Raw genomic sequence first — 14,581 nt, 5'->3', positions numbered from 1 at the left:
TTTTTTTTTTTAATTTTTTACTTGAATTGATTGAAGATTTAAGTCATGAATGATTGTCAAATTGTGATACATTGATACTTATTTAGTTATTTTTTTTACTTTCATTTACTGATTTAGTTAAACAATTACATCATTTACTGATTTAGTTAAACGATTACAGCATGACATCACGTGAGATTGTGAGCTCCAAACGCTTTTGAGCTTTAGGTCATTATGATATTTCAAATTTTATTATACAAGATTTGTAATATGTGTATAATGTATTAGTGTGTATAACTGTGCATTATTAATTTTGTTTTTAAATAATAAGAATATACCTCCTAAACAACTATCCAATGCTCAAAAACGTAAATAAAAAGAAAACTAGGTGCAATAAAAGTCTCAAGCTGGTGGTATGTACAAATTTAAGGTATTTGATTTTATTACTATATTTTTGTTACATTTATTGTTATTACGTTAATGTCGTTTAAAAAATTAGCTTATATAATTTCGTTACTCGTTATGGCCTAGCTACGACTTTTTTATTTCAGCTCGGCCGAGACATATGATTTTCAAAGACGATCCTGACATAAACCATAAAGACGGTGAGGGCAAAACCAACAATATCATGGTTGGAGGAGAGGGGGGGGGGGTTATATATGATTAAAAATCAACTATAAAACATGATTTTAAGGTTTAAAAAAACAAAAATCTAAAATATAAATTAGACCCTAACCTACTTCAAATATTGATTAGTAAATTTGAAACTGATGGGGACCTTTGGTTATAAATCAGGGCACAAAATGAACTGTTGGATAAGAATCTGTACTGTTGGGACTGGCCCAAAGTTGCACAACCAAACAACCAACATTTTTTCATCCATGGGGAATACACTACAGAAACAATCCTCTTTCATAAGTCTGACAACAGAACAAATGTGAAAAGCAATAATTTGTGTCCTTATTGCATAACCTTAAAATTTTGGAATACCATAATTCAGACATACACTTGTGCTACTGGATCTTGAATAAACTAACATAGTGTAAGCATAAACTAACGTCGAATTTGTGTCCTTATTACATGAAAGACGTTAAATTAAATATATAAACATTGCCTAAAGTTATCATTTACTTAAAAAACAATTAACCAACACGGGTTGCCAAAAGATATCAGAAGATTCAGGGTTATTTTGTCATTCCACAACTCCATATGTGAAAGAAAAAACTTTAAGAGACATTTTATCCTTAACAGCCCTACTACAATAAATGAGAGAAAACAAAACCAAAACGATGCTGAAATTTAACATGTGTGTACATTATCCCTTACCATAGCAAAATATTTTGCATAATGATGTTCAATAAATTAATTATCTACAAAAACCTAAAAATTAACCAAAAAGTGTTTTTACTCATTTCACTCCATATTAAAAAGTCCTATCACCTGCCTCGCGCACCTCTAAACCAACCTGTAAACGTGTTAAACTATCGCTATGTGCAGATTTTATAATAAAAATGAGACCACATAATCTTTTTTTGAAAAAAAGTGTCAAGACTTCTGAATTAATCAACAAACAAGATGGTGTTCTACAAAACAAAATCAAGTCTAAATTAGTATGTACAGTAAAAAAAAACTCAATGTGTACGAAATTAGCCCGAAAATCAGAAAGATAATGCACTTCTGTAGCCACACGTTTAACTAACTGAACTCTACAGTCGATCAGATTTCTGTTCCACAAACTTGGAACCGGTACGATATATCTCCCGTTGCATTAATTTCCTGTGGTAAATTAATAAAATAGTTATAAAATGTACAGTTTTCTCCCTTTTTTATAAGATTAGACTTGTAACCGAACAACGAACCAAACGGAGCATGTTTGTGTTCGTTCATTTTAATTCAACAGCACAAACAATCAAACACGGACAGTTTGACTGGAGTTTTCTTGTGTGTATTCGTTTGTTAAGAAAATGAGCATGTTTCTTGTTCGTTAGTTTATATTTGTTCAGTATAAACAATCAGTTCATGAACGAACATAACTGAGCTAAAACCAATTAAAAGTAATGTGAAGAACAATGTGTTGTGCCTAACAAGTTAATAAAACTAGACTATGTAATGTGAAAACGAATGAACTTAAACGAACAAACATAAATGAACAAACGTTTACGAACATAAATGAACGAATGAAACGTGTGTTCATGCTCATTCGTTTAACTAAATGAACAAAAATTTTTGTTCATGTTCGTTTGTTTTCTAAATAAACCAACTTAAACAAACGTTCCACGGAACCCGAACAGTTCAGTGGTTCACGAACTGTTCACTTAGCGTTTGGTCCGTTTACAGGCCTACATAAGATTCGTAAGAATATTTAATCCCTCGTCTTTCGAGTAATTGATTAAGGTTTAATACACGTATAGAATGAAGAGCGAGTAACATACTTGGGAGGCTTAGCAAATTGCTGACCACCATTGTTTTCCAAGATGTCATTCCCGAGCTGAACCGAGATCAGACCGTCTGATGGTTCTCCAGATGACTTTGGTGAATCATCAAAAGTAAAATTTGGACTGTGACCAGAACCAAAACCTGCAAGCAAAGTCCACTAATAATTCATGCTACATCACATACATAAATTATTAAATATCTATGTGTTACCTTGAAAAATAATAATGACGAAAAAAAGAACTGTGACAACCATAGCAAATATGCTAATACTTGATGACGTAGGTGGCGGTGAAGAGGCTTTAACCGCTCTTCTTTTCTTCAAAGATTTCAACCTTTCAACCCGAGCGCGCTTTTTCATGGTCTGTTCAGCAATCTCTTTAACTAACTGCAAGTCGGCTGTGTCGAGTGACGGGCCCTTACGTGGTCTAGGTGGCTTTGGCGCCTTTTTCGAATTCGAAATCTTCCGTTTCTCTTTCGTTTTTTCCAAAAGCTGACCATTTTTCCCAAATTTCATATGTTTTAGTGACTCTACATCTTCATATCCATCATCACTTGATGTTATCTGCGAAGCTCTGTAAGAATTACTACTGCATTCACCATCTTCTAATCCTTCAAAACTAACAGATTTACCTACGCTTCGAACCACAGTTTTCGCTCGTTTGTTAGCTGTAACAGTCTCGGTTGTCTAGTCCTCCGAATATTCACTTTCACTACTCACAATGTCAACAATCGTGTCCGTGCTTCTTTGCGATTTATTATCGTCCATTTCATGTAATCAACAACTCCAATATTATTTTAAAAAATCTTTATAATCACCAGTTCACCACAAAACCTCATCATCCAAATCCTGTATGTAAGAATATACGTATAACCGATCAACAGTAAGAAATACTATCTAATATCCATCATTTGAATATATCTACATAATTTCGAAACATACAGATCGGTGAATACACATAAACTTATTGGTAGGGTTTCATTCTGAATATTCTGACAAATCATTTGAAAACTTATTTAATAAATTAATTAATTACATCACATATGTATGTATGATTGAAGGAACAAGCAGGCCCAAAATTAAAATCAATTTATAACGTATCACACCGATTAGATATTAACATCATATAAATCCAAAACCCTAACATTATCCACGGCGGAAAAATCATAATACGATTACAGAATAATAATAATAATAATAATAATAATAATAATAATAATAATAAACGTAAACCTAGAAATAAATAGAAAATAGTTTAATTTAATACCTCAGCCACCACCGATCGTTGTTAACAGCGCAGCTACAAATGTCGGAAAATATTAATGGTGTATTAATATTATTATTATTAAGATATAAAAAATACGAGCTGGATTATTGAGCATATTGCGAGATTCTAAGAGCAGAGGGATGTTTGTTTGTTTGTTTGTTCTTCCTTTTCCCAATCTTTTTCTTAATTTTCTACCCGTTTGTTGTTTTTAATATTTTAGTCTTAGTCTAGTTTTTATAAAAATGACGTTTTTGGTTTTTAATTGTATTTTGTTTATCCGATATTGGCTTCTTTCGTTTCTTTATTTTGTCTTTTTAGTTATTAGGATGCCAAAAGGTTTAATAATATACCTTATCCTAAATATCATGTGGAGTCCTAAATACAATTGACTATTTCAAAATAGATAGGAAAGGTAACGTTACATGTATAAATGTATAATGTCTTTTGGTATATAGCTTTCAGGAATATATGTGGTCATCTATTTATGAGAATTATGAATTTAGTCACGCGTTTGATGTTTTGTTATTAACATGCGTTGAAAAGTTTGTGTAGATATTTAAATTTGTTCGAGGGTCGTCGAGCCATAGCTCTAAGGAGACTTCAATGCTCAAGTGAGTTTTTTTTCAGGTTATTGAACCTTAATTTTAAATTTTATGTCATGACTAAGGCATTTAGAATTTGGATCAACATAGATTAGGCCTGAAAATATTTAGTTGTGTTCATATCTTCAACATATATACGCCCATATGCATAAAAGGAGGGATGCAATCTTAAAAAGTGTTGCGTCTAAAATCTTTTGCTTAGCTAAATTTACCATCAAATAAGATTTTGTTTTTTCTAAATGTATATGAGTGAATTTTTGTAAGGAATTCTGCTTAAATTTGTAATGAAGTTATTCATATGAATTTTGATGGGTTGAGGTTTAGTATAAGTTCAATGTCTATAAATAGGTGAAATTATTTTTGTTTTCCATTTATGTTATTATTAATTTATTATAATAATATAATATCTACAATTAAAATATATTTTATATTTGTTTTGTCTATAGTCATATCTCATATGCATGGTGATAACTTCGACGTTGATCGCGAAAGATGATGACAATCTTTTGAGTAAAGTCAAGTTTTACTAGTTCAAACAAGAATGTGACCATCGATGAGTTTGATAATCAAAAGATGGAAAAACTAACATTCAAAGTATGTGATTATAAAGATATTTAAAAAATTACTCGGTATGTCTGCTTCAACGTAATGCAACAACAACCATGTCCAGTAGAATTTCATCCATATCAAAGTTATTGATAGAGTATGCAGATGGTTTCGATGTTGGCGAACAATTTCTTTCGTAGATGATATAGATATTGCTTCTAGAGAAACCACATATCAGCGTGTCTATAATTACAGGTTTTTTTTAAAACTCTCCAATCAAATCATCATGAGCGTTGAGATGATGAGCACCATATCAGTGCACCTGTAATTACAAGTTTCGACATACAATAAATGCGTACGTAATTTAAGCTTCGATTGGCACGTTAGGAACCAAGAGTTTCGAACTATAGAAAGCACCTCCAAAAATACCGAGATATTTCAAACATAATTATACGCGTAGAACCATGAGCTCATAGGTGTGTCCTTCCCCCTCCTCATCCACAAGCTAACCAAAGGGATAGCATGACCCAACAACTAGAAGTGACCGATAAAGATAATACGAACACCTTTACCAAACGTGTAACACCTTTGATCAATAGTAGTCCCAGACAAGACTATATGCATGCCTAACACAAAGATATTAGACCGTACAAACAACAATATTAAGACCAAATGACATCTAGGCATAAGAGTATTAGAGAGAACTTGCTATATATACTCTCCTAAGTCCTAGCCTCCTAGGTTAGCAAGTTAATATTCCCACTACTAAACTCCATATTAACCTTTTGTATTTTGTAAAACCAGATACTTAAAAGAGGACTAAAGAAGGAAAGTACAGCTCACACTAACGAGAGTCCAAGACTAATGATTGTTACTTTCTACATGTATCAAAGAACACGATCCTCATCAACGTTTTACCAATTCGTGATTGTTCAAAGCTCTCAGTTAGGGTCGAGTGATAATTTTTTACACAACCCAAAACACGTCACAAAAATAACCAGGTTTGGTTGGCGAATCTAACACGTTTAAAAATGCTTTATTGTTCCAATCGACCAATTTGTTAGTTAAATGACTCATGTTCTGGTTGATCTATTTAACACATTTAGTCATAGTCGCCTTTAAAATTTCGAGTGTCCTGAGCGTGCACTAAAAAGGGGACCTTATAAAAATTATAGCTTGACGATAATTGTGAGAGGTTATAGTTTTGAATTTTCTCAGCACTTGTTTATTCAACATGATTTTTACACCCAGCCTTGTTCTTAACTCCTTGTCGGTTTTAAAGTAACAATACGATAACACAAAAGAGAGTGGAACTTGAATACTTTACTGTTAGAGTCTAGTTTCGTTATTAGAGCATTCACATTCAATCTATCAAATTTTGTGAGCGGGATTTTGATAATGAAGGGAATGGTTTAGGGTGTTGAGTAGAAGTAGGGAAAATGCATTGATTTTCTGTATATTTGAAAAACTATTGTTCACCCTCTATAATTTTTAAATATTTTTTGAAAGTGGTTGTAAGTGAAGTAAAAAGAAAAAATGTATAAAAAGTATTATTTCATTGAAATTGTGAGAGAAGATAGTGATTTTAATGTAATTTTGGATATTAGTAGTGTCTCTAGAGTTCGATATCCCGGACTTTATTGAGACTTTACAACAGTCGATAGGTACACTTGTTTGTCTAGACTCTATCGTTAAGAGAGTATAGGTTTAACTAGAGTGTCTAGGATAGATTTAGGTTTTACCGATCATGCATAGCGCATCATAATGGAATAATAGTAACAAACAAGTATAATAGTTCAAAGAACAAGAAAATTACTTTGCTCTTATTTTTGTGTGTTTTTAATTATTATTTTTGTGTAGCGCTCTGTAGTAATAAACAAACGATCAGATTCACAAACAATTAGTTTGAAGTAAACGGGCTTAGAATTTTAGATCAAATGGATTGAAAAACCGAAACTTTTAAAAAATGGGCTTGGCTAAACAAAGCACTAATATATAAAGTCCAATTAAAGTAGCCTTCAAAAAATGTTGTAACATCTGAAAATTTTAAAGTTTATATAGTAAATAAATATAAGTTAAATAAACTAAAATCTGAATTATTTACAATTTAATAATGATTATTTGATTTGAAAGAAATTCAAAATTATCATCCTTCTCGTTCATCCCTTATCTTCGTTACATTTAATTTTTGAAATGTTATCTTGTTCAACAGCGGGCCCATTATCGCGATAGATAACTCAACCGTCAAGCATTATAAAAACCATTGACCCTCAATCAAAACCCTTCTATGCTAGTTCTTCTGCCGCTTCCGACTACCGTTGGCGAACCACCACGCATCACGCCACCAACACAATAACTCGTCTCCGGCAACATCCATTGCTGCCGATAACTGGAAACGACATCGGAGCTGCCAACTAGCCGACTTTAACCTGATCCACAGCCGTACGCGTTCTTGAGTTAGCTCTTGCCGTCCCATTCCTCCGAATCGTTCCGCTAACCCATTGAGGTACAAATTTTAATAACTTCGTTTGTTTCCGACGACTAAGACTGCAAATTTTAAATCTGCACGTTTGTCCATTGAGAGATTCTGCATGTGTGTCACTTTTATATAGTATAAATAAGTGAACTCATAATATGGTTTTCCAAAATAAATTATTCATATGGTACTGTGCCTACAAGAAAAAGTATGACTTAGTATTTTGGAATTTATATTCCAATTGAACGGAGGCTGTATTATTATTATTATTATTATTATTATCTAAATAAGCTGTTAAAAGTTATGTCCAGTTTCACTAAGCAAAACTAATGATTTGTGTTATTAAACAATAGTTACTACAAGTACCATTCATTAACTTTCGTTATATTTGTTTTGCAAGTAAACTTAGTTATGTTTTATGTATTTCAATGGACAACTAATACAAGGTGCATATGGCGTTAAGAGCCTAATTCTAAGTAACAACCTTAAAAGTCCATGTCGCCGACAATTATTTAACCAACCAACGGATCTAAGTTTCGTAAAGTTAATTGGAAAATGATAAAACGTAGGTGCTACGGCGACTTTTAACGCAACTTGAATTTTACTTGTTGGTGCTCCTTGGCTAAGGTGCGGTTTCTGGTTTTTGTCACTCATGGTGTAAATTATATATTGTTACTTCGTAATACGGTTTTTCTTTTCGTTACTCATAGTGTTGACTCCATTCCGTTACTTTGTAGTACGGATTTTGTTACGCGTCAGTTATATTTTGAGTTCAGTTATTGTATATAATATATTTTTATAGCATGCAATAGTTTATTTATTTTGTATTCATTATTGCATGTTCCATTAGTAGCATTTTTCGTTACATAATTATATGAAATTAGCTTTTGTACTCTGTCACCCGAGCATGTCTGAAATGTCGTATGGGCGTCAACGGCATGCACTTATCGTGACAGTGCGTAATAAAAGTTCACGGCGTCTCTAGCTTGTGCTCGTGTAGCACTTTGGCCCCTAGAGGCCAATAGATCGATCTTAGCTCTGAGTTTGCGTTTGTTGTGTGGAGATGGAATAATGGGTGTACGCCACGCTCACCGTCTCATAGGTGCATGGACTAGCTAGCTGTGTACCAGTCTGTTCAGTTTTGGCTCGTGGGTGCTTCCGTTTCACGTGACTTTGAGTTATTGATATGTGTGGTCACGTGGTTTGATGTGTGTATATGTTATGATATCTTTCTGATATGTTTTCGTAAGCGTTTGATTTATGTTCTGGCCAAGTGTCGGATCATACCTTCGAATTTTATTAAGTATATGTTTCGGTAAAAAGGTTGGTTTCGAGTTTGAATTGAGGTTCGTATATTTATTTTCTTACGTCCGTCCTTACCTATACTATTGTTCTTTCCGTTACTGGGCAATTTTTGGCTCAGCCGTATTTTCTTTTTTTGTTTTTCTTATTTTGTTTCAGGTAATCCGGGACTCGGGGAAATTAGTGATGAGAGAGAATAATGAAGTTCAAGTTTTTAAGACTATTCATTTTCGGTTATTTGAGTAAATATAATTCAACTTAGGCTTATTTAAATTTTGTTTTGATATCTATAATAGTGGCACGCCAACCATTCCGGGTTGGGGTGTTACAATTGTAAATGGATATTATTTAACAAACATAAATGAACGAACAAACATAAACAAATGTCTATGACATTTGAATGTGACATTTGTTCATGTCGTTTATTAAATGAAGATAAATGTTGTCGTTATCGTTCATTTATTAATAAATGAATGTTCACAAAAGAACATATTTATTTTCACTTGATTAAGTGAATAAACAATTTTGTTCGTTTTCAATAATTCATTAAATAAACGAACAAGAATAAACTTATCGTTGAACATCTCACTAAGAATCAATTCGCTGCATGCTTGGTTGATGAAAAATTGCGTAAAAATCCATAAAGGACTAAGTCGGGAATAGAGCGCATCTCCTTGTTTATGTAGGATCCATAAATGTTTTAATCATTTATGATGATCATTAGTAGTGCCATTAGTGACAAGTAGGCAGACCCGGCCCAATGGGAGGGCGACGAACCTAGGCTCACTCTCTAGAGTGGCCCGCAATTGTTAAAAGATAAAAGTTATATTTTATATATCATTTTGTTTTTAACAAAAAAGCCTGTAAAAATAACTCATTAGTTGAATAAAAAGTGTTCTAAACTATAGAAGCAAACGTCATGGGTTTAATTCTCACAGTTAGTGTTCCTTTATTTTTATACCCAAAAAAAAAAAACCCTTTCATCTATGTTTTACATTAATCATTTTAGTAGCTTGTTTATTATTGTTTGTTTGTTTTGAGTTTTTGAAAGACAACTTTATTGGTAAAATTTTTAAATTATCTATTATATAACTGAGAATGTGATATTAGGAGCCCTTTTTACTCACCCCAGACCCTAAAATTTTGAAGGATTTTCATAGATGGCAATATAAATAAAGTAATATCTAATATAAGTTACTATTTGATCAGTGACAATAACAAGTTGGTCTTCACTGGCAATTCACTATTGAACTTGGATCAATGGTAATGACAGACAATGATAACTACGTGCAATAGTAATAAAGTTATTGATAATAAAGTTACTATCGATGTACCTTTTAGCTAAAGGATTTTCTTTTTCACTTATATATTGAATAACCATTGGAGGTTAAAACCATCAATGAATTATTACATGTTCCCTTTTTTTCCTTTTGAATTATTCGAATGAATTTTTGAGTGTACCATGATATATTTCAATTTTAAAGAAAACCCGACGCTACTCGTTGAGATGTTAAAGCTCTATGACTTATAAAACCTACAATTTACAATTTTATAAAGTTTTAAATTTTCTTTACCTTATATTATTAATATTGCTTTAGATTATAGGTTATAAAATTATTTTTGTATTAAAAAAACTATGATAAAAGTTATTTCTTGTTTACTTATATGTCAATTAAAATATCCTAACTACCGATGAGAATGAGGTGGTGATCCTATATGAGTTCAAGTTTAAGAGCGGAAGGTCTTGGGTTTAAATTTTTCACAGATGACATAGATTAAAAAAGTTTGCTGTTAAAAAAATTGTTTTATTATTTTAAAAAATTTTGATTGACCTATTATAATTTTTTTTATTAATAAGCATAGATTTGATATATGTTTATTAGATTTTAATAATTTATATTGATCGGTATTTGCCGACAATAATCTCTATTTATTTTATCTCCACTGGCGGTTCTAAATTTCAAAAAGTTAGCCCCCCCCCCCCCCCCCGTGGTCCCTCGTTAAAATGACTTAACAATGTTAAACTTTTTCCCGAATTTCAACCTAATCTTTTAGAGTTTTTGATAGGAAGGAGAATGCGGATCGATTGATGTAAAACTTAACTCGAAACGGTGATCCAAACGACTTGATTTTTGTTTGGAAGTTCAAACGACTTGATTATTACTTCATTGCGTGTTTGAACTTCCAAACAAAAATCAAGTCGTTGGAATCACCGTTTCGAGTTAAGTTTTACATCAATTGATACATATCATCCTTCCGATCAAAAGCCCTAAAAATTAGTTTGGAATTCAGAAAAAACGTATAACGTCGTTAAGTATTTTTTAACGGGAGACCAACTTTTTGAAATTTATGACTGAGAGTGGTGATAAAATGAATAAACATTATTATCGGCTAATACCAGTCATTCGATTATAATAGGGGAAAATGTAATCGGATAAGAAACGGTTACACGCAAGATAATAATGCTTTTAGCTTTCAAGACTCAAATCAATCATGAGTCCAAAATTCATGGCTTGCATCGTTTGTTTGTTGGGACCTTTTAGTGACAATTTGGTTACAAGCTTACACACGATGACTCCATAATTCCTCACTCTTGGCGTACTCCAATAGCCATCAAGCATGCCCCACGCTTTATAAATATAAATCCACCTCACCACCTCCAGACTCGAATAAACCTTTCACGCCGTTGGATATGCCCCGTGCATCTCTCAAAACACTCAAATCCTATTTTTTAATAAATATCCTTTTCCTATACAATAACTTTCTCACGGATATTCTCCACAATATTCTTCCTATTGTTTATATACTTGTCCCGTTAATCTCCATTCCATTCATTAATAACTAACACCAAAAATCATCAATAATGGCAGTGAGATTAAAGCGAGTAACCGATCCTCTAGACGACAGAGTCAAGGATCGCATCGTCACGTACGGAAGCAGCGGTAGCGAACACAGCGCTACCGCTAGCCAAACCGATGACGACGCGTCTTTTCATTCTCTCTCGTATCTCCTGAATTGCTTCAACGAAGAAAACCAAAAGGACGACGTCGACGAACAATTCGACGAAATTAATTCACACAACAACGATTCGGACTCCGAATCCGAAGAACTGGACGCCAAAACCGAAGAAATCGTTTCAACATTACGTGATATGAATACTGATACCTTCAGAAACGTTCTGTTTGTAAATGTTACAAAAGCTATAAACGTTTTCAACTGTTTAAAACCTAACGCCACGGTTCTCAACCGTAACGTGATGTTATACCTTCAGAAACTCGGTTACAACGCAGCGATCACCAAGACAAAGTGGCAAACCACCGGCGGACTGACGGCCGGTAGCTACGAGTTCATCGACGTCATCGAATCAACCACCCTCGTTCGTTACTTCATCGACGTCAACTTTTCCGGCGAGTTTCAGATCGCCAGGCCAACTAATAACTTCCGGCGGTTTATAACCGTCTTACCGGTTATATTCGTCGGAAAAAGTACTGAATTAAAGCGGATTGTGAAATTAATGAGTGATGAAATAAGGCGGTCGTTGAAGAGCAGACGGTTGTTAATTCCTCCGTGGAGGAAGAACCGGTTCATGCAGAATAAGTGGTTTGGACCGTACCGGAGAACGGTTAATTATACTCCGGTTAATGTTTCGTCGAATTTAACGGTTCCGGTTAACCAGATGACAGCGGGCGTTAAGTGTAGTTTGATCGGGTTTAGTGTCGGTGACAGTGCTCCGCTACTCAACGCGGCAACCCGTATAAGATAAATTAACATGTTTAGGGGTGTTTGGGATTCTTTATTTTGCCTCGTTATAATTTTTCATTAAGTTAATAAGTTACAACATTGTAACTTATGGAACTTTTTCTCTCATAATATAAGCAATTCCAAACACCTTATTACTTTTTAAAAAATTTATAAGTTATAAGTTGGTAAAAATAAACAATCCCAAACACCCCTTTAATCATATTCGAAAAATGCTACAATTTGACGTTTTTTTTATTAATCGAGATAACGAGGGTATATACCATTATTATATAGTATAAATTTATTTTGTTTTGAGAAACTCAATCTTGCCATAAATAATCATCGATGATGGTGGGATTTCGTAGTTTGATTGATTATTAAAACTTAAAATGCTATCGTAAATATTATATGTCATCAAATCATCAATATGACCATTTGACCATTAGTTTCGCTTAGTATCATTATCTTATTAGCATAAGATCAGTGTTTTAGTAACATTAATTAAATAAGATTGAATAATATCAACGAGACAACGACATATATTAATAAGTGATGCCAACTTTTTGGTTCTTTTATGGTGATCGTAATTTAAAACGAGCATCAGCTACTATGGGTGTTTATTTTTTTTTTCAGGTTAAGTTGTAAATCAAACTGTTAGTAAAAATTTTGACCATTGTAAACATAAACCATGACAAATTGTTAAAGGTTTGACTTCAGTTTAATTTCTAATGGTTTGACCTTATTTGGTTTCCGTGACGAAGCTTAGATGAAACCGCAGGTGGTCAGACTCGATCTATATAAAAAAAATTCATAAACAAGAGTGGCCAAGCTCCAAATTTTCGAGGAAAATGTGTAACTTTACATTACTGAGAAAAAAGGGGAGGCGGGGCAACCATAAAGCTTCGCCCCCTGTTTGGTTTGTATAATAATAAAAACTGAATGGAACATAATTAAAATAAATAAGAGATTGTTGTAAAACAAGTCTAATAGCTAAGCAATAAGAGAAAGAGATGTAGAGAGAAAGAGATGTAGAGAGAAAGAGAAAGATTTGGTGTATATTACAATGAGATGCAATAGATTATATATAGGAGAGGAATACTTGTAGAAGAAGCTAATCTATTTTAGGTGTTGATAACCATAATGATAATATATATTTATAACACTCCCCCTTGGTTATCAACTTAATACGCTTGGAGATGCTGCCTCGTTAAAAACCTTGCTATGAAAACCAAGTGGGACAAAACCATAGCTAAGGGAAAAGGAGTGCAGCGCGTATTGTCTCCCCCTGATTTATATATCCGTTAAAATTGTAAATATCGATCTTATGTGAAAATTGCCCAAAACTTTTGTAGTTAATCATTTGCATCTCCGTCCCTTGAAATTTGAATCCTCAAGTTGAATAATGTTGTATTATCTTCACGTGAAAACTTCTATTGCTTCATCTGGTAAACACTATGATCCTGTTGTGTTTATCTGCATCGACAATACTAGCCAAACTTGTGTTAGTAAAATATAAACTCATATATTTCATACCTGTAATATATGTATTAACCCATTATGATGTCTCCAAGCCGGACACATGCTGATAAATATAAATAAAAGATATAAAAATCATGTATAGTTAGCATCGCATATTAATGCGCATATGCATTTAGTTATGATACTTTTGAACCAATAATGTTTCATATTATTATAGGAAATGATATAGAGTGTAATGTTGGATATCCTTTAACGTACTCAAATAATGAATCTTGTCTTTGGTAAATTGTCTCTACATTTTTAGATGGACTTTGATAGATTGATACACATATAATTACACATATACTCAAACTGCAGGTCAAGCAATAATCACATCGTTTCAAAAATTCTCATTCTAAAAGTTCTGCAGTTTCTCTCGATGATGTGTACATCATCACTGTAAACTGTGATTATATGAACCTTTAAGAGTAGAATTTTGATAAAAGTATGACTAATGACATCTAACTTATCTCCCTCATCAAAATAATTATTGATTGTACAATGCTCAATCCGACTATATTAGTCCATACGCAATAAGCATAACTCTATGCATTTTCCAATCTATCATGAACTTCTTTCCAACTTGAAAAATTATGCATGTGTGTTCACTTTTATAGGATTTTTGCTGCATAAACTTGCTCATTTAACACATCAATTTTGTATCACATATCAAAATCCATATTGTACAATTTCTTTGTTTATTAAGATATTGTACT

The 14,581-nt window shown here is 32.9% G+C and overlaps 2 protein-coding genes across 2 annotated transcripts; one reads left to right on the top strand and one right to left on the bottom strand.

Annotated features, from left to right (window-relative positions):
- Window positions 1-1,002: 1,002 nt before the first annotated feature.
- Window positions 1,003-3,930, bottom strand: LOC143556981 (uncharacterized). The gene is made up of 4 exons (XM_077046164.1): window positions 3,681-3,930; window positions 2,626-3,262; window positions 2,412-2,556; window positions 1,003-1,755 (listed from the first exon to the last, which is right to left on the bottom strand). Exons 2-4 carry the CDS (start codon window positions 2,927-2,929, stop codon window positions 1,686-1,688), a joined length of 519 nt encoding a protein of 172 aa, XP_076902279.1. The 5' UTR covers window positions 2,930-3,262; window positions 3,681-3,930; the 3' UTR covers window positions 1,003-1,685.
- A 7,539-nt stretch (window positions 3,931-11,469) lies between these two features.
- LOC143556994 (uncharacterized) lies at window positions 11,470-12,369 on the top strand. Its single transcript, XM_077046171.1, has one exon. The coding sequence runs from the start codon at window positions 11,470-11,472 to the stop codon at window positions 12,367-12,369; it is 900 nt and encodes a 299-aa protein (XP_076902286.1).
- The last annotated feature ends 2,212 nt before the right edge of the window (window positions 12,370-14,581 follow it).

Source organism: Bidens hawaiensis, unplaced genomic scaffold (assembly GCF_021521415.1).
Source record: "Bidens hawaiensis isolate Kalapana, Puna unplaced genomic scaffold, B.hawaiensis_p1.1 tig00018766_1, whole genome shotgun sequence".
NCBI lineage: Eukaryota > Viridiplantae > Streptophyta > Magnoliopsida > Asterales > Asteraceae > Bidens > Bidens hawaiensis.
Note: the sequence above shows the minus strand (reverse complement) of the source record. Positions and strands in the feature narration are given on the sequence as shown.